Genomic DNA, 22,037 nt, shown 5'->3' on the forward strand with positions numbered 1-22,037 from the left:
AATTGTGGGATATGAATAATTTGAATAATTAACCTGAACGTGATGTTTACGAATTTATCACAAAACGTCATATTAAAATAGATCTAAATAAAAACTGTGCGCAGAGAAATCCCATATTATCCGATATTTAACTTTGCGAATGAATATAATTCCTATTTGTGTAGCTCATTATATTATCGAGAGGTATCTAAATTTACCAGGAGTATGATGAATGGGAAATTGGGAGTTTCCATTAAAATACACGTTTATTGTTCTTGAATGGTTTAAAATATTGTATTTAAAGTAGAGGTCATTGAAAGCTATGCATTTCCCTTTCATGAATATTGTTTTTGAGTCAAACCACTTATCGAACCATTTTTGTATGAATTTAAGTGCTGAAAAAATTGGAAGAAGCCATGTCCGGTGAATCAACCGCATGTGGTAATTGATCCAATTTAGTAGCTCCCTTCCTTGACCAGTTTTTCTCAGTGTGACGGAAAATTGTATTAAAATATAACTTTTTCGACATTTCAATTTTTTTTGGAGCAGAGCACGGTTCAATTCGATCAACTGTTTACAGTAACGTTCACTATCAAAAGTTTGACTGATTTTCAGAAAGTCGCACCAGATTATATCTTGCTAGTCATAGAAAATACATAACAATGCGTTTTTTTTTCGAAGCGAACATACCTTACGGTCGATGTAGCCAGTTGGTCCCGTCAACATATATCGACATAAATATCATATGTTAATTAAATATAAATTAAGCTCATATGATCTTTTACGCTAGTAATTCGAAGACATACCTACTTTTTGACCCCGGTCATGATTCAATGCAGAAATGACTTTCTCTTGTTTCTAGCAAGCAACATTTCGCAAATGCTTTTTCGTGTTTTTGTTGTCTGTCGGTCAAGCCATATTGACTCCGTCATCTAGCTTTCAGGATATTCCCATGACTTTTAAACGTCGGGATTGGTTGATTGGTCAACATTTAATTAACCACATACGGTGAGTTGTTGTTTAGTTCAACTATTGTCTTTCTACAATGAAATTTGCAATTCGGTAATTCAATTATTTTCCACGTTCGTAGTTCGTAGGCACGAAACTTAGTCCACTGTATTTCCCACTGGCGTTAACATTTTTGAACGGCTTTATTCCATTCACTTCAATCCTCACGCTTTCTATCACCTTTTCTCTTCTCTCGAAATAAGAACCTTTCAACGACATTCTCAATTTTCGAATCAACCAGTAAACACAAGAAATCAAGAAGGTTCACTTAAAAAGTCTGGGTAAGGTACGATGAGTTGGATGGAGCATTTTCATGATGCGATTCCCTTTTTAGAGGTGTAGACTTTCATGGTGGTTCCAACGGCCAGAGCTCAAACTTATACCGAAATTCGATCAAATTTCAAATTTCACGATCCGAACGAATTTGATTTTTTTAAATCCTACAATTCGTTGAACTCAAATTTAATCGTGCAAAGCAAATGTGCACGCAAAACAAACTTCGAAATTATTCGATCGTGTTAATGAAGCAGATTCCTCCCTATCAGATTAGTGGCTCGAAGCAAATTTGAAATTGATAAAATTTGAATGAAAACTATTACTTGATGTTATTTGTATATATTGAACAATACTAAAAAAATCATTTCATATTCGCGACCCTCTTCGATTGTAAATAAACAACCAGATGCCATCTCAGTCCCTCAATTAAAAAACGCCTATGAGTACTTACTACATACTACAAAGGAGAGCTTTTTGATCTAAATTTTGTTCATTGCACACTACTACGATCAAACGAGTTTTCAAAGTTCCTGCCATATTGTTTTATTACAAGTTACAAGTATTCTAATTACAAGTTACATCGTCTTTGATAACTTCGTCAAAAACAAAAAAAAACAATACAAACTGCTCGTCTGTCATTTGTCGGATGAACATTTAGACCTACTCAGGCCATCCGCCTGCTCATATGTAGAAAAGCGCAGTTTGAACGTTCGAAGAATTGTCCATTAGTTTGGTACTCACTCGAAGTCAACAACTCGGTAGAACATATTTTTGTTTGGTCACACAACCTTTTTTGTAGTCGGCTCAAATGTGCTCAACAATTTTACTGTCGTGAGATTTTTTTTAAATCTAAGTGTAATATGATTTGTTTATTGTTGATACGATTAAGAAAGAGCTGTTTGTCTATAGGTTAAAATAATAAATAAATAATTATATTTAAATTCAACGGTCAATAAAACAAAACCCCTCGGTTAAAAAATAACTTAACTTAAATTCTTTCATTTTTTTCAGCAATTGTACGCATGAAAAAACACAAAGGTAATACATAATAGGTTGGAGAACCAAATCCATTATTTTTGCGTGAAATTCAAAACTCTATTAAAGATGTTTCGAACTGCCCGATTTGAGTCAATATGCATTTTTGTATAATTTGTTGCTCTCTCATAGAACTGGATTTAAAAAAAGCTCAATGTTTGGGTGTCACACCAATTAACACAAAAAAACATGATGGATCGAATTTTCATCTGTGAAGTCTTGGCAAAACGGTATGAAATCGACCCATTTCATAAACGGATGGTGACTGGGGATGAGAAATGGGACACATACGACAAATAGTGCAAAAACGATCATGATCAAACGGTCGCCATCCAGGACTAACGTCCAGGGAGCTTCTACTGTATATTTGGTGGGACTTGAAAGGAATAATTTATTATGAATTACTTCCGTATGGGCACACGTTAAATTCAGATTTCTATTGTTAACAACTGGACCGTTTGAAGCCAGCGATTGACCAAAAACGGCCAGAATTGGCCAACAGAAGAGGTGTTGTATTCCATTAGTGACTCGCCAGAAACTCCAGGAGCTGGGGTAAAAAGTTTCAAGCATTCACCATATAGTCCCGAGCTGGAACCAAGCGATTACCACCTTTTTCTCGCTATGAGAAACTTCCTGTGTGATAAGAAATTGGGATCGAGAGAAGATTGTGAAAATACTAGAGTTTCTCGCCAATTAGGACCAAGACTTTTATGAGAGAGGCATTATTAAGCTACCATTAAAATGGCAACAAATTATACAACAAAACGGTGCTTGTTTGACTCAAATCGAAACATTTTAAATAAAGTTTTGTATTTCACGCAAAAATAATGGATTTTTTTGACGTAGAACTACGTCTTTCAGGAAGGGTGCCAAATCAGAAAACAGGTCACGTTTTTGTGAAATAAACTTAACGTTTACAACTATTTTCACTGTGAACGAATTCCCATGATTTGCATACCAATCGAATCGGAAATTCTCTAAGATTTGTTTGAAATGCTATATATTACAATTCGCTAATCTCTAAACGATTTAAATTCATGAAAACTGGAAGAACTTCCTTTATTCCCATACATTTATTCTGCCGATTTATGTGCTAACCATACCCATACTTCGAATGCTTTTAACTCGAACATTTCTAAACTGATCGGAAGGATGTTTGCATCAATTGATAGGAAATGTTTTTACACGTCTATCACAATTAAAAAAAAATTAATTTTTCATGAGATGAACAATTGAATAACTGTAAAATGTCTAGCGTTATCTAAACGCTCTAACTGCCAAGTTTTGATTGGCCCGATTTACAGTTTCCCCAACACAGACTTCAAAATCGATGTACCTGTGGAAATCCACTTTGCAAATATACATGAAAGTCGGGGGTATTCTTATTCCCACCGAGTTGTGTTTCCCTAACACGGACTTCATAATCAATGTGCCTAGGGGAATCCGCTTTGTCAAAACATGCAAGTCGGGGATATTTTTTGGTGTTGAGTACTTTTGTACTCGCTTGTCGTTATGCAGACCGGAATATGTTTCCCTAAAACGTACTTTTCAACTGAGAAGCCTGGTGAAATCGTCATTTCAGATACTAGAGGTGAATGAACCTTCGCGGTTCGAGAACTACGTAAACATGAGATGTGCAATAATTTCAGAGGGAAATGCAAAATACAATGATCGTTTGACAATTCTTCCGCTCATATATTTCGGTAGTCCCAGGCATCATATCAAATGTAAAAGGACGTTCATCAAATGTATTTGTAACGAAGAACATAATCTATTACAAAAATTTCGATGCATTCTAAAATAATATTCGGAGTGGTAAACACGTGGATTGCATAATATAATTGCGTAGTTCTACGTCGAAAATATGCTGTCGTGTCCTAGATACAACCCCTAACAATTTTTTCTCAACCTAATAAGAAACAATATTTATTATAAAAGAAGGTGATTCAAATGAAGCAACTAAATGGAAACGATATTCAGAAGAAACGTCCCCTGTGAAACTGATGAAACCTGTTGATCGAATACGAACAACGGGCATTCTGGCTTCGTTTAAATCAAAAGAACTTGCATAAAGGAATACAAATCAAGTCACCGGAAAGGAGCCGTGACAAGGGATCGTAATTCAGGTTCGAAATGATCCATCTCAGAACCATCACCTGATCTTGCTTGAGGAGAGTACCTAGAAGGATTGGCTACAAAAGCCTTCGAACTGAAGTCAGTGTGTAGTAGAGTTGCAAACTCTTGATTTTTGTTACTCCCGTTCCGATGAGCAAAATTTGAATTGTGCCAGTAACACTGTTTTTTTCGAGGAAGTTTCCGATTAGCTTTTCGCATATTATGGCTGATATCTGGATCATGACTAATATCGGTTTGAGTATTGCATAATTACATTATTTTGTGTAAAACCACTAGAGAACGTACAATAAAGTACAAGTACGCCGATAACCAGTTTTAGAAAACATACGCTGCGCTGCGCTCGAGTTTAATTATCATCAGCGCGTGTTCATAACAAACACGTATTCTCCCTTGGTACGAAATGCACTGAACTCAGAAAAAAAATCACAGGAGGGTTGTATCCGAGACACGACCGCATAGTTGACGTAGGATTCCGTTAGGCTATCTGTTACATGCTGATTTTGGATATGTTTGAAAAATTACATTGTTAAACTCTTCGATAGTGATTGGTGGCCCTGAAATGGGCCGTTTTGTCTGGTTGTTATTGTATTGTTTGGTATTATGTTCACTCCACCACAATGTCCATAACCGAGTGATAATGATAGAAAGATGGTGATTAGTAATTTGATGGTGCGTATCACGATAGAAGATGCCTAAGTGAAATGAGATGAAAGCCGTCCTCTGTGGTCCTGGACGAGGTGGCTCCTGTGTTATGCATGGATGAAAAAAAAGAAAAAAGAAAAAAAAACCTCATCAATGTAATATAAAATAATTATCATTATCGAACACAATTATCAAGTTTTCTCATCAGCAAAGAAAAGTTTTATGTTTTCAATAGAGAAAATATATTTGAAATGGAAAAGGTAATTTCATTTATAATTCTTACTTTCTGAGCGTTTACTCAACCCATTTCCATTTTCGCTTTAAATTCTTATTGGAACGAAAATAAAAAGAAATCACTCATTCATCGCTCCCTACTTATTCGCCAGCACGTATGCAATCAGCAATGCCCACGCTAGTTACAATGAGCACTATCCATTTGTGCGCGTCGTTAGTTAAACTATCGACCACGAGGTTATCTATATGCTGATTTCCCCCAGACACCTTGGATTTGAAATCTCTGTTAGGGAATACATGTCGGTGGAAACAAAAGCTCCCCCTACTTTCATGTAATTGCAATGCCGATTTCCCCCAGGCAGCTTGGTTTTCATGTCTCTGTTAAGGAATACATTTCGGTGGGAACAAAAGCTCCCCCTACTTTCATGTATTTGCAATGCCGATTTCCCCCAGGCAGTTTGGTCTAGATGTCTCTGTTAGGGAATACACTTCGGTGGGAACGAAAGTTTCCTCTACTTTGATGTGCCGATTTCTCCGTATCTTCATTTTCGACCAATCAGAACGAGATATTTCCGTTTGGGGATTTTTTGATTGTTTGCTAGTTAGTTTCATATGATATTAATATATTATCAATTGTGATGAATTGTTATGGAGTGCTCTGATCGATTGAAGCAAATGTCTCGTAAATCCATTAGGAAATAACTGACCAATAATTGTAAGTACACGAGCCGCTGCATGTGTCGTCAATTTCGACCAATCAGAAGTGGGTATTTCCGTTGGGATAGGGGTTGAGATTTTCCAATTTTTCGTTGGTTAGTTTCATGACATATATAATTTTATTCAATGTAAAAATTGTTATGGAGCGCCGAAATAGATTGACACAAAAATCTCAACAATCCATCATGATGACGGCGCCAGTGGTTGTATGGTTAGCGTAACAGCCTCACAATCCGATCGGCCTGGGTTCAATCCCAGCTGGCGTCGTTGGGATTTTCTGAGGCGAAAAATCTCTGGTTACGTCTTCCTTCGGAGCGGAAGTAAAAGAAGTTGGCCCGGCTCATGAGTTGTTGAGTCTGATAGGTAGGAACAGGTGGAGTCGCCTCCCTGATGTCGGTGATTGGCACTAAAGTGGCGGAAATAGGCCGACGAAAAATAAGCGAAGATAAAAAAAAAAAAATCCATCATGAAATGACTGAGCAATAAGCATTTGAAATTGGACAATTTTCACGATGTGCTCGATTTTCGATTTTCAATTTGTACCCCAATATGTTCCCGAAAGACGTAATCCTACGTCAACAAGTAAGCACAAAATGAACACGGTGCAGAACTCAGATACTAAACATCGCTTCTCACTTGTGTGATGGCCGCCTCATTTTATATACATTCGTTCTAAGCTAAGCATAAAAACAACAGCGCGCCCCCATACAAACCGCCTCAACAGAGAAAGTAAAGCAGACAAACCAGATTCGGGCGCGGTTTAAAATTGGGTATATAAACCGGTGTAAGGAAACGGTGCAGTAAGGGTTAGTACTTTCCCCACCTCCACCTTTCGAGAATAAAGTGATCCGATTCATGAAAGAAACCGGCCTGTTCACCAAGATTTAAACTTTCTTACAGGGACGAATGAGCTTTGGGTTAAAGTCCCTTAAAAACAAGAACCGAACTGGTGCAGTAAAGATGTTCGAACCATAAAACCATTGTTATACGTTAATATTACTGTTATGCAACAATTTTCGAATTTTTATATACAATTTTAACCACAAGTCGAAACCTGGCGTATCCACTATGCTCCATCATGAAGCATAAACCATATACGGCGCAGCGAGCTCACCATAAACTCACACATAAAGAACCTCTCAACGCACGGGAGCCTATCCGTTGCTCGTCTGGAAAGCTCCACTGCAAAATAATTTATTCTCTCCCGTTCTAGCGTACCTCACAGAGAGAATTCTAGCGGTTTGCTTGCAAAAGCACTTCACTTGGCGTTGTGTCGATTGCTCTGCTCAGCACACGTACACACAGTCGTGCTCTCACACAACCGCACATCGAAAACTTGAAACAGTTTGTAGCTCGCCCCGTCATCGAGCAGAAAGCAGTTGAATTTGAACTGTCGTGGAATACAGACTTGAAAAAGTATTTCCCTTTTTCTGCTAAGATAGCAAAGCAGCCATCATTTGTCAGTCAGTCAGAGTGGTGTGAGGTGATCCCGGATTGTTCTCTCTACCTTTGTGTGTGAATAGTCGAAATAATAAAACAAATCCAGTCGTTTCTAAGCGAAAATAGCAATTATTCATCGGCGATACAATTAGAAGAAAGCTCGCTCTAGTGTAGAACTTGGCCTGTGCCCCAGGAAGAAACAAGTGCACAGCAGCAACAGTTGAAGTTCCGCAGGAAGTGGGAGCTGGTGACCACCTTTTTAAAACCGGAGAAGTTGCAGATTAGATAAAGCAAAAAATGGTAAGCAATATAAAAGAAACAGTTTCCTGTCCAGGTACCGTTTTGCTGGCTATTATCTGCAAGATGAAAAGAACAAATTGCCGAGAGTGGAAAATGGCTCCGATTGAGACAGTTCCCTTTGGAGCTCAACCCGTCGAACGGTGAAAATTAACTTTTTCAACTTATTGCAAGAGGCGCTTTTCCTGCCATGAGTGATACTGTAGGATGTGTAATCTTCGCAGCGACGACACGCACACACTGCAACTGAGCAGCAGCTCCACCGAAATCTCGCGAGAATCTCCATCATCTAATTTACTCGACAGCACGATAGATAAAACACTGCCCCAAATTTGTTCTGATCCCTGATATGAGCTGAGTTCGGTGTTCATTTTTCAGCAACGAAACATGACTGATATGGAATGTATCAACTCAATCGAGAGTTTTGATGACGCGAAGGAAGTACTTTCGCCAGCCGTGTGTATGGCCTTTGTTTTCGTCACCTGTGGGTTTTTTTCGCCTTGCGTGTTCTCGCGGCGAGGGTACAGCAGCATTCATTCTCTCAGACTCCCGTGTCTTACCTTTGGGCCCCACTCACACACGATAACTGAGCGGAACACGATTACAAATTTTGCCGCAATGCGGGATAATTTTTTTGTTCTGTTGTCACATATTGCCTTTTATTGCCTGACCAGGAGGGATAGAATCAGACCACTGCTAAACCCGGAATCTCTTCTCGAAACATTATCCCAGGCGGTGATTATTAATGCTAATTGTTTTCATCTTAAACCCGGAGCATAAGCAGAAAATCAATATCCAACAACCGAAATACCGAACAGAAACCACAAGATTTTTGCTAGCTGATTCGAGATAAAACTTGCACACCACGCCAGAGAAGAAGCTATACACTATTCGCTAGTGGTTCTCTATGGCCAGTAGCATGTAGTTGTAGTAAAAGTACACTTTACTCAAACCATTCGCTGCGAGTGCGACTGTATTATTTTTCAACATTTATTCGTGATTAACCAACCGTTTCACGTTTGCGTCTGTTGCCGCCGCTGCTGCTCGGGTTGGGATTTCTCGTTTCACGGGCAGCAGCACCAGCAGCAGCTCACGAATACAGAGCCACGGAACGAGCCCCAACTTTGCGAGCTTAAAGGTAGTCCTGAAAAGAGAAAGGGGGAGGAGGTGGTGCTAGTAGTGGTGATGTTGGGCTTTCGGGTGGGATTGGTTGTGAAGGATTTCCCTGCTAGTAAAAGTGGAGAAAAAAGGATTTTAAGTTCTGGAAAAAGGACGATATCCTAGATTCCGACAGAAATTGGGTCACAGATCACGCCACTACTGTGAGGGGGATGATAATGCTATTCTGTTTCGGTTTGAAGTGATGAAGAGCAAGAGGGATGATTCATAAGCTATCGGACGGAACAAGAACGAATGTCGCTTGTTAGTCCGTGAATTAGCGCGGTTCTGCTATTGTGTTTTATGTAAAATTGTTGAGTGATTCATGCCATTGGAAAGTAGGGGTTGTTAGCTCCAATCAATCGCAATTTCGTATTCAAATTACAACAAACGTCGGAAGATTTCTTATTAATGACAACAATCAATAAATGATCAGAAAGTCTTGTGAATAACAATCACGACCAATTTAATATAGTTTTCGTTTTTTAAGAACGAGAAAAGCGCCTATAAATGTTTTGGTCAAGAAGTCTTATAAGAATCATTGTTTATGCTAAATTCTTTTCATTTTATCTAACAGCAATATATACAAATGTTGAACAGCACTTCATCTCTCTGTTTTGCATGAAGCATTGGAACTATACCGCCAAAAAATCAAGGGAATTTATATTTTACCGCAGACAGATCGTGATTTTGAACAAATTACTTGATCGCACTTGGAGGTTCTGAGGGTTTAATCAAATATCACTGTCACAAAGATACCACCGTAGAAACATTTATTGCACCCTAAAATCTGCACATGCTCAATTTGGTTTCGTTTGCTTGAATAGTTCTCGAGTAATGCAGAAATATGTATTTCATTTGTATGGCAGACCACCCCCCCGCCTCCCTTGGAGAGGGGAGAGGAGTGTCTCACCACCATTAAAACATTTATTGCACCCCAAAACCTCCGCATGGCAAATTCAGTTTCGTTTGCTTGAATAATTCTCGAGTAATGCAGAAATTTGTATTTCATTTGTATGGCTGGTACAACTTGTACATTCAAGGATAGTCTGAGCCGTGTGAATGATATTAATGAATGGATTCCAATATAAATATTTGTGAGACGCAGAGATATAGTTGATTTAATAAATTTTATAGATCTACTTTATGAAAATACGAGTCTGTACAATCTCCACGAATTTCTGAATGTTAGAACAAAATTTATTCACAAAAGACGCATACACAAGAGAGGTTTATATGATGTATTCCTGAGCTCTCTGAGAAACTAGATGAGATTTGTTCTGTTGCTTTTGTCCCGTCTTTGTGTGATTGAAGTTTGTATGCAACATGAAGTAGCCTTCATAAGGATTCGAATATCTAGGTCATCAAATCTGACTATAACCTCATCCTCTCATATTATATTTTATGTCAAAACTAACCATCTTGTGCCTTTGTCAATCAAATTTGACCCAATTGGTTCCGTTGGAATTTTTTGGAATTTCACGATTTAAATTCCAAAAGAGCGGACCAAAGTGAAATATTTCGTTCGTAACTCTCGTCAAGCTTGAGTATTGTATTGTAATGTAGGATATGCATCAATAGTGTTTGATCCAATCAATTTACTATGGATGGGACTCGATGTTGTAGCCTAAATAGTTAGAATAAAAACGTGTTTACTTTATTCGCACATATAATGTGAGATAATATAAAGAAGATGCTGAGCTAAGTCATCGCAAATATTTCTACCTCTACGAATATGGTTTTGGGAACTGCCTTTTACCGATCTTAATGAAAAAGTATGCTACTTAGAACTTTCACATGAAAGATTAGAAAATTTAAAAACGAATTTGAAAATGATATAAACACGTTATAAATTATTCAAATAGTGGAATGAGGTAACAATTGAGAAGTAAAGATCTTAAAACCTAGTACTATTTTAGGTGTTTTCATTATTTTGCTTCTAAAGTACATGAGAAATTTGTTTGGTTTTATTAAAACAAATAAAAGCACTCTTTATTTTTAAGAATCTTTTCCCAGTGAATGTGAATTTCATTGAAATTTCAGCGGAGTTGACGCTCAATTACTTTACGATGGGCCTGATTCTCGAATACACTACGAATACAATTCACGGTGGAAACGGAATGAAACGTATTCGCGATGGTAACGGTACGGTGTCGACATCTGGATACGAGATTAGTTGCCCACTAAATTTATCATTATAATATCAAATTATCTCCAGATGAAATTTTTGTATGAGATTATTATACCACATGAAGAAAACAAAGTTTTCCACTCACATTGAATACCAGTTTGATACGAAGAAGTTAATTTTCATTAATGATTTTTTATTTGAAAAGTGCTCATTCTGCCTGAAAACTCATCATTATCTTCGACACTTCACTAACTCGTAAAACGTAGTTCAATAGCGTGCCGTTCATTTCGTTTCCACCGTGAAGTGTATTCGAGAATCAGGGCCGATGACTTTTTATTAGTGATGAAACGGATAGCAGATTAGGACTTTATTTGCGGAAACAAAATTGGGAGAAATGAAGCTAATAAAAGATTTTAGGGAGTAATAAACACATCTTTACATAATAATAATGAACTATGATTAAATTTTCCCTATAAAATGAATATCTCTTAATAGTTTCTGTTTTAGTTTTTCGCAAGGAATATTTAACTGCTTTTTCCTCCTGTAAAGGATTTTCTATGTTGAAAATTTCCTACGATAAACTTTTGTTGATACAGTAGAACCCCGATTATTCGCGAAAATCGCGGATAAAGTAATAAATGACTATGATTGAGACGCAAACACAAAAAAAGATATTCGAGCATGATAACTATGTTTTATAGACGGCGCCAGTGGTTGTATGGTTAGCGTAACAGCCTCACAATCCGATCGGCCTGGGTTCAATCCCAGCTGGCGTCGTTGGGATTTTCTGAGGCGAAAAATCTCTGGTTACGTCTTCCTTCGGAGCGGAAGTAAAAGAAGTTGGCCCGGCTCATGAGTTGTTGAGTCTGATAGGTAGGAACAGGTGGAGTCGCCTCCCTGATGTCGGTGATTGGCACTTAAGTGGCGGAAATAGGCCGACGAAAAATAAGCGAAGATAAAAAAAAAAAAAACTATGTTTTATAAATAGAGTAATCATTAAACTATTCATCTGTAAGGTTATGTACACCAGTAGTCATGTGAAAGCCACTGCCAAAACAAAAGAGCAAAAGCCTGCCACTCAGTGATAAATTTCGGGAAAATCATAGAACTATTAAGGAAATTGCTTTCGCGGGTACCGCAGATCATCCGCTCGCTGATAATCGGGGTTCCACTGTATATAAATAATTTTAATACTAGTCGAGATAGAGTAAGTACTACGAATTCAAATGAGCAAAGAACATCAATCGATTATTTTCTTTCGAGATCAAAAATTTTGAGCTGTTTTCATGGATGATAATCTGAGAGATGGTACAATTACTTCGACACAAATCAAATTAAACGTAGTCGTAGAGACGAAACTGAATCAATCTTTCATCTGTCAACTATTTACAGTATTGTTTACAAAGAAAGACTGTTCTCTGATCAGAAAGTCCCATTCGGAAAGTCGAGTTGACCATTTTCATTGGCACTCTAATATACAGTATCCAATTTATTTTCACCAAGTGATGAACCAGTCAAAAGTGTTGAAAGTCACTGTAATACAGGGGGAAAAAATTTTTCACTGTGTATAATCGAACCGAACAAAACTTATTTTCTAAATTGTTTGCTATACAAATTTATTTTTTTATTTTTCGCTTATAAAAGAAGATTGTTTTATTTTCGATTCATTTAAGGACAGAAATACCTTCATTGCTTAAACAAATTACATGTTACATGGAATCTATCAGGCGGTGATAGAGGATCATAGTTGATGGAAGAAATTCTTCCGAGAATATGAAGATTTGAAGATTCATTTCCTAATAAATCCATGTTTGTTAAATCTATAACTTTCGGAAAAAAAATAAATTCGTACTAACTGAATCTACGCGATTCGCAGAATAAACTCACCGAAATATCCGGACAAATTTATTTGTCGTTGACTTTCGAAATGTAGGGGTAGTGGGGGCAAATAGGTCACCTGCTTGTTTGGTAGTATAACTATTGACTATAGATGCCGTATTGATATTCACCTTATGTTTGAAGAATTTCATGACTTTTGAGTCACCCTGTACTAGGTGACAACTTTACCTCCAAGCAAAAAAAAAGTTCGATTTTTCACCTTTTTTCTAATGATGAGAAGTGTACTATTTTGAATTTTTAAAGTAAAAGTCGTTTGCGATCTTGAACAACAATGAGTTGAACTATAATAATCTTAGAGTCCCCGCAGACTGCAGACTGATTTGTCGGCCGATAGTTTGGTCGGCTTCTTAATCAGTACGGAGAGATATGCATGTGCGCACATAACGCCGATTCAGTTGGGTCGGTTTTTACATCAGAAAGCCGACCCGACCAAACTGTCGGTTGACAGAAAGTCTGTAGTATGCGGGGGTTCTTAGAGAAATGGGAATTGAAGCGGTATGTGGACGCTGAAAATGGGCATATTCCTTAGGGTGACCACTATGCCCCCACTTCCCCAATGATACAAGTGACTCCAGAAATATGGCATCTAAAATCAAACCGTGCAATGTTATTGCTGTGAAATCCATGCTTTATAAGTCCTCATTCCAAGTTTCGTAACATCTATCTTATAGATGGTCGTCATTAGAGTTCCAACTAAAATGCTGTTTTTTTGTTTGGCAACATTATATAGAAAGCAAAATTGGAATATTTAATATTGGTGTTATTCTTGGACCAAGCACTTTCATACATCACTAGTAACTAACTAGTAAACCGCTGAGATTTTTATGCATAGAAAACCAAAATGTCTCTTCCGATTTGAAACTATTCAAGTAATTGGAGCTCTCGTGGTCGAGTGTTTACCATCACTTCATATAATTCCGGAATCTTCGGGATCGATTTCCCTTCTAGCTGGAAGATTTTCCGTCAATGTAATTTCTATGACTTAGTTGCACTAGTACACGCGTATTCTGGAATTTGTCGCTCAAAATATAGTATCATTTTAGAAGTTCAAGATAAGCTCTCACTTTCTGATCGATGTTGAGTTTTGCGAAATCGTTAACCCTCCCATTTTCTTCATCACTTGGTTCGGCTATGTTTTGTTTTCTGTGGGATCTTTTTCTTTTTCAAGGTCAGGTTCTGTTTTTACGCACCGAAAAAAAATCCTATTTTGTAAAGTCAAAGTGACGGAGATAACTTCGAAACCCAACTAAAATTTTTGAAAATTCCAGTTAGAACTCGTGGTAATTATTAGTTTCAGGTTTGTTTCAGGGATTTCAAATTTAAAATTCATACATTTTTGCCTACAATTGGAACATTTAGGCTGCTGTTTTCTATCCAACTTAAAAAAAAATACGGAGGAAACTTTTTTTTTCACAGCGTTTATTTATCAGACTCAATAACTTGCCATGTAACGTTTACACAGTCAAATTTCACATAAAAAACGATTCGTTATATGATTGAGACTAAAAATTTCATAATAACTGAAGCTAATACGAGTTCAATTGATTGAAACTAGGACGCAGCAAAAGAGGCTTTTAGTTAGATGAGAATTAAAGAGAACAGAGATCAAACAGTGAAATCCGTCTTTTGAGGAATAGATGAGAGGGCAAAACAAAATTTAGGCACAGGAAAGTGTCAAATATTCGGCGTGGAATGTTTAATTTTGGTTCGCAAAATTCAAGAATATTCAGTTATTGGAAGCATAGATGCTTGTAAATTTATTCTACGAATAGATTGAATGATAAAATAAAATTGGTTGAATTGTGTCAAATGGGTGCTTGGAGAGCCACAGCAGCAGTTTGATAAGATAATGAAACAGGTAATCGAAGAATGGGAAACCCTATTACCCAACATGTTCCGAATAGAGCTGAAATTTGATAACCCATCATTATTGAACAGATAAAAATAATCGGGTGCTTATTTTTGTTCTTTCGGGGATCCAATGAATTACCCGTACATATCAAATTCAATGGAACCCACACAAATTATCCGTTCAAATATTATCCCAAAAACAACGAAAAATCGTGTTTTTTCATACCAATACCCAACCCAATTCGGACAGCTGCTATTGCTGTCAAAACCGTTGAAGCTGCTGCTTTTGTGTTGGTGTGTTGATGATGTCGACTCATTCTCCTCTCTCTCTTGCATCACATATCTCGCGTTTTGATTCCACTCTCAATCTCTCTCTGCAACACCACACCGTTGTGTATATTGCATTGATTCGCGATTCTCGCACAACGCGATGCGGGATTTCAGCTAGCGGCTGCAGCGACCTCTTTCGAGCAGTCTACACACTCTCCACTGCTCGAATTTCGTTTTCATAGCAGTAGTAGTGATGGTGGTGGTGGTGGTGCCGTGCTACCTTAGCGAAGCCATCAGTAATAGTGAATCGATTAAACATGCCCTGCCAAGCCCATTTAGGCACCCCCATCCCACCTTGCCACCCATCGTGTGCTTTTTTTTTTACTTCTCTTTCCGTTGTTGCTGCTGAGTGTTTCCATTTGTGGATGTCGCTCCGGTGTAGGTATGGAATAATAATTTCTACTTATATGGGAAAATTGCTGGGAGGCCAGTAAACGTGTTCGTTACTTCGTGTTTTATGTGTACTGTTGTTTTTCGGTTTCACACAACCACTGCTGGCGTGAGATTCGAAAAGAAAGCGACTAGCTGGGAGGAATGACAAATACCTCCTAACATGTTATACTCTTTAGCCCAGGAATGGGGAAGAAGCCATGCCACCGACATATATAGTGTGCTACGATAGATTCTGACACATTCTTCCTTGGACATAAATTAGATTAGAGCCTCTTCGGTCCGAAAGCCGTCATTGTCCATTGGACAACATGTCAAAAGCAGCGGCGAAGTTTTTAATCCAATTTGGGGAGATCATCAGAATTTTTCGCAGAGCCCAGAGGCAGAACAAGTGAGAACAACTCACACCCGTAGTTGACACAACCTTTGTGTGCATTTGTTGTATCATCCTGTTTTCAGCAACCCCATCTCGAGTTGGGATGGGCTTGTCTCCCCACACCCTATGACCTAATTACGGTAACTTTTTTTTCAATAAATTCCAAACTCATAATTAGAACATGCGGGTTTCAATTTACACAGGTATTTTTTCTTGGATTGCAAGCCTGTTATCATTCCACTGCACCCTAACCCGCCGTCGCAATGTGTATTTGAAATATGACGCGATACACGATAAGGTGTGTGCTCATCGAACCTACGTCAGCGCAGGTTGAATCATTCCGAAGCGCGGCGTTCGATATCAGCAGCTCTCACCCTGAGCCACTTGAGCTTGCTGCAAGGGTGATAATTGATTCGCATGTACACACAGTAATAGACACTCTCATTCGCACACAATGCCGTGAAACAGAATTGAATGGAAGGATGCGAATAAGAAGAAACGGGCAAAGGAAGGATTGAGGGAAGAACCCTCTCCGCGATAGGAGGAGGCACTCTGCTGTCGCTGCGGCTGCTGCCACTGCTGCTGATGACATCAATTGAAGCGCGCGGTGTATCGGAAAGATTAATCATAACACCAGTGTAGAAGGGGGAAAAAATTTGGATCATCGATATCAATTTGTCACACTTGAATGCAGCAGCGCTCGGTGCAGATCCAATTATTGGTTATATCATTCCTTATCTGACCAATTGTCACGCTCCAATGGGTAGCGGAATCCAATGGCTCCTTGTACAAAATGATGATTAAAAAATGCAATGTCATTTCATATTGTATCTTAATTTTATTTCAAATTTTACGATGATCCATTTCTTACATCATAGAGCGACAGATAATCTTCTAATGATTTGGATTTGCGTAAATCAACGAAAATTGTAGAATTTATTACGAGAAGTTTGCCAAAGTTCAACGTATTGTACCTGTTATTCTGGGAACCAAACAAAACAAAAAAAAAAAGGAGAAAAAAAGTGTTTAATTGCTTTTGACCACCCGGTGGTATAATCATGCCTCAATAAGAGTTCTATAATCCGCGCCTTTCCAAGCTAAGCACGACGAAAATACAGAAGAAAAGAAAGGAACAATCATGCTCTCCCCGATCCGGGTCGGTTCATTTTCCGGTTTGGCAGTTGCGAAACTTGTATATTGCCTAATTATACGTTTCGTTTTTGTTGGTAGTTTTAAAGGCAGTAGCTGTGTTTCTACGTCCGGTTCATAATCTTCATTTCCTACCCGAATCGGTGGACGAACCGGACGGGGCCAATCGTGGATTGAAGATTTTTAATAAGCATTCCAGAAAATCTTTTTGAAATCTTTTTTCATCTTCAAAATGTTTATTTGGTAGTGGGGATAAATTAATTATTCAATGAAAGTATCATTCGAAGTATTATTCAACGGTTTTCCATCTTGCAGTTGGTATCGATTTTCAATCGATGGTGATTACATGTGGCAAGTTCTGGCGTGTTAGGGAAGGGAAAATTTCCCAAATAACTCCTAGCCGAAGATCGAACTATACCTGGTTTCTTCGAGCAAACGAAACGTCTGGTTGTGTCTGCTCACTTCGACCGAATCATCTGTTGTCTGCGGAATTCATCCGATTTCAACAACTCAAAACGAAATGATATCTCCCTATTTCACCCAGTGCAGAGGATTATCTTGTTTTCAAAGAACTTTGTAAGACATTAGCGTTTGATGAAGATAAACTTTTTTTTGTGTTTGGAGTTGTCATAATTATTTCATTTTTTAAATAGAACGACTTCTTGTTATGGCGCTCAAGCAGAACCGCAGACATGCTAAATCGCCTTTCAACGCCCTCGACTTCAGTTCATCTGGTGCCCATTTTCCTTGCTTTTGGATGAGTCAGAAAGAATTAGGTGTAAAATTCCTTCTTGAGCTACGCGGAATAATGTTGCAAGCGCTTCTAGCGTTCAAATCAAATTAGTGTCTGTCAAGGTGATAATCATAATGACCACTTCCAAAATTATACTGTGTCAGATACATGTTCGCTAGATAATTCCTAACGAGAACTTGCCTCTACTATGCAAAAAAATTGATTCAACAAACTAAATACCTACTATTTTATCTTCGCAATTTTTGAAAATTTAAAAATGATAATTACCCACAATCTAATAAAATTTTCTTGATTGATTTCGATGGCACTGAGCAGCTGTTTCAAATAATATATTAGGTCGGAGGAAAAGAAATCTATTCCTTTTTCCGATAGATGACTGTAGTAATCTATATTCGTAAAGTACCAATCGAACAATTTTAGAAAGGTGGCATTCCACACAAAAAATCTCTAGCAATTTAGTTTTTCACTCTAGTCTCGCTCCAGCCAGCGAGAAATCAACAGCATATATTGTATTGATAAAGTGTGCTTCGCTGTTACATTAACTTTACCTTTTGGTCTGCACAGTTTGATACGTTTACGTTTTGTTTCTAAGTTTCAAAGTTCGTTTCAATGGAGCTATAATTTAATGTATTGTGATAGAAATATTTTATTCGTTTAATGTTAAGGTGAAGGTGGTTTTTGTTGTGTGCTTTTTGCATTCCATCGTGTATAATCTACAGACATGAATGAGAAAGCGCTGAAAGCGTAAAAGAAATTTCCTCCGACTTGCACTGTGATCACGCGTATTCTAGAGCTTGCCACTCAGAATGCATTCAAGGCGTGTTGTTATTTGGCATAGAAATCTCAACTAAGTACAGGGAAACTTCGATATAACGTACCCTCGATATAACATCACTCGATATAACGTACATTTTACCTCGATATAACGTACACCTTTGCAAAGTGTAAAGGAAAATTTTTTTCAATATTTTTTTTCTGATAGAACAATGAATTATCTGTATTGTGATGCTAAAACAAGTTTTGTACCAATCAATCTCGAAATACAGCTGGTTTGGTGATTCCAGATACTAAATGAATCAAGCTTTAATCAACAGTACGAAGGGAAACATCATGAGAAAGGCTGGCTTCGTCTTCTGATTGAAGTTATTAATTAACTTGACTAAAACAGCAACTCAATAATGTATTATAGACTACGTTTGTGAGTACTTTATTATGCTTCGATATAACGTACAATTCGATACAACGTACAATTTTGAAAGTGAAATGTACGTTATATCGAAGTTTACCTGCACTAATAAAAATGACGCAAGTAATACTACGTTGAGACGGCGAAGTTCCTCTAGGAACGTTAGTGCCATTGAAGAAGAAGAAGAAGAAGAAGAAGGTGAAGGTGGAAGGAAGCCATTGTAGTAGTATAGGTAAAATCACGTGTAAAAATGGGGTAATAGTGTTTGTAAGAGAAGAGCAAAGCACACGTAAATTTATCAATTCAATTATCAGACTGTGTGGCGCTTCATTGACACGAGACTTTGAATACATTTGAAAAAAATAACAATCGAATAATAAAGTAAATTGTATGAACGATATGTTCCGATGAACAATTGCAAATATAAATATGTATAGAAGGTGCATTTGCATATGAAGTAAAATTCTGATTATACGCGAGCGTAACATGAGCAAATTTATAACACATGCGAATTGGGGCTCTTTTGGTATTAACAAGTTCTTCCGCATAGTAACTCGATGTTTTCACATATTCACGTTGGAGAGCCTTAACCCTTCTCTTCGTTGGCCGAGGCATTTTGATTGTATGTAATACTTTTCCGTTTACTGTTTTTGAAAGCATAGGCAGCCGTGGCAGTGTTCCGAGCTTTGCAATACACTTTTCTTACCCAATGTTAAAGTTGCTAAAACTTACATTAAAGACCAATTAAACGTAAAAATAATAATTGTATTGATATCAACACAATTTTATTCTATTGATTTTCATGACATGAAACGCTATGACTCAGGAATAACATTTTATTGAGTGGTTTTTATAGCTGTTTCGATGATGTTGTTTGGCATCAGTGTCGAAAAAATAACGATGCTTTCATCAATACAAACAAAACCAGTGCCGAAAATTTAAAAAATTAAAATTTAACTTTCAGAGTACTAGCTCGAGTTTTCCGCCGTTTTTCACTATACAGTGCGACAGCAGAAGAAAATTAAATATCTTGTGAGTAATCGAATTATTGGAAATCGGGCGAGGGATGAGGGAGGGAGATGAAAGAAATGAACGCCATTGTGGCAGCCATTTGTGGCTAGCTTCACCTTAACATCTTGGCGATTTTGTGAGCGATGGTCGAGTTATAAGCGTTTGAGATCTTTCGCTATTTGACACTATTTTTCCTGTTATACGTCTGTTGGCAGCTTCTTCCTAATTACTGCCACGTCTCAGTTGACATGCCAAGAAACTAATGACTGCATTTGATCTGGATGAATTGTATAGTTAGTGGTTGAAAATTTGATCAGGACTGATAATTGCGTTGGAAGATTTTCGGAGATGGAACGCGATGGACGTGACAATTTTAGTTTTTGTTTTAGTTATAGTATAATTATTAATAATTATAAATTTTAGTTAATAATATAATTATTAAGAACCGATGAATTATTAGTATTATTATTATTAGAATTAGTTGTGCTCCCTTGGCCGAGTGGTTAGCGTCATAACTAACATGCCGGGTGTTCGGGTTCGATTCCCGTTCTGGTCGGGGGAATTTTTCGTCAAAGAAATTTCCTCCGACTTGCACTGTGATCACGCGTATTCTAGAACTTGCCACTCAGAATGCATTCAAGGCGTCTTATTTGGCATAGAAATCTCAACTAAGTACTAATAAAAATGACGCAAGTAATACTACGTTGAGATGGCGAAGTTCCTCTAGGAACGTTAGTGCCATTAAAGAAGAAGAAGAATTATTAGTAATAACAAGCTTCGCCAGTAACACCGGCTGAGTGTATCCCATGGCTTACCTTCCCTACTAATACATTCCTAAATTCCCGACATTTATGAGAGGTCGTAGAGTTCTCTGCATCTCTCTTAAGTAAATGTTGAACTAACGCTCTTTCCCTTTCCTTAGCAGTTACAAGGACGTGGCCAGGACAATTCTCAACTGTTGGAGAAAGCATGCCTTCATCTAAGAGATATTACTAATCATCAGCAACGGATGGAGGCTAGCTTTTAACTTAATAGTTCTGAATTCGTACCACCTACGATATTGTGCGACTTGCTCAATGCTAATGCTAATGGAACGCGATGGACCTACAAAAATATGTTTTTCCCGATTTTGTACTTTATTTCTTCATTGTTAAATGAAGATGGAACAGATCATGGAACAGTCATATCAAACAACAAATACCCCAAACATTTATGATCCCTCCAAAGATTAGAAGTTTTGGCGGAATTCTAACGCCAGACGAACATAAAAATGTCGCTGGAGAACACAAGGTATCAGTCTGTTTCATCTAGAAAACTATCAAGTGGGGGACCCCTGTCTGGAGGGTCGAAAAATATTGAATTTTCGTGATCTTTTTTCGGATGTTAGGAATGATGTGAAGTGTTCGAGTATTTTGGTTATTGTTTAAGGTATATGTAATGTATTTTCCATTTTTTGAGTTCACGAATAATGATTATTATGCTACTGACAGCTGGATGCATAGATTCTGTCTGAAAATCGGTACCTTGCTGGTGGTATCGGTTCTGAAGCAACGAATGAATATTACTTACATACATAGGGGTTTTCGAAAAATTGTCAAAATGGCGACCATTTCTGTTAAAAATTTGTAATTTTTCATGAAAAATCGCTGTTTAGGAGCTCATAAAAAATAAAAAAGAGATATCAAAAAACGGCTATGTAACGCTTTGGATAATTCATTTTTACATGCTGATAAAACATTTCAGCTAAATCGGTCGAGTAGATCCTGAGATATTAATACCACCAGTTGAAAAAAAACATGGTTTCGAGAAAAACGCGTTTAAAAATTCGTACAGCAATACTATATCCCTTGAGGTGAATTCACACTTTTGGCTGTAACTTTCCAACGAAATCAAATGTCGAAAAATCCTTCTAGTACAACGTTTATGAGGGCATAAGCTTCCCAAAAATGCAAAAAAAAAATGAAAATTTGACTTTTTCGACTTTTCAGACCGATTGTGATGTAGGAAAAAAAGTTCCTGCAGGAACAAAAATGTAGGT

The 22,037-nt window shown here is 37.6% G+C and overlaps 1 protein-coding gene across 1 annotated transcript in view; it reads left to right on the forward strand.

Annotated features, from left to right (window-relative positions):
* Positions 1-7,398: 7,398 nt before the first annotated feature.
* LOC129770328 (calmodulin) overlaps positions 7,399-22,037 on the forward strand; it is an 89,395-nt gene continuing 74,756 nt past the window's right edge. The window contains exon 1 of the mRNA XM_055773066.1: positions 7,399-7,767. Within this exon, the coding sequence (XP_055629041.1) occupies positions 7,765-7,767 (3 nt within the window). The 5' untranslated portion in view covers positions 7,399-7,764. The remainder of the gene's footprint in view (positions 7,768-22,037) is intronic.

Source organism: Toxorhynchites rutilus, chromosome 2, assembly GCF_029784135.1.
Source record: "Toxorhynchites rutilus septentrionalis strain SRP chromosome 2, ASM2978413v1, whole genome shotgun sequence".
Classification (NCBI taxonomy): domain Eukaryota; kingdom Metazoa; phylum Arthropoda; class Insecta; order Diptera; family Culicidae; genus Toxorhynchites; species Toxorhynchites rutilus.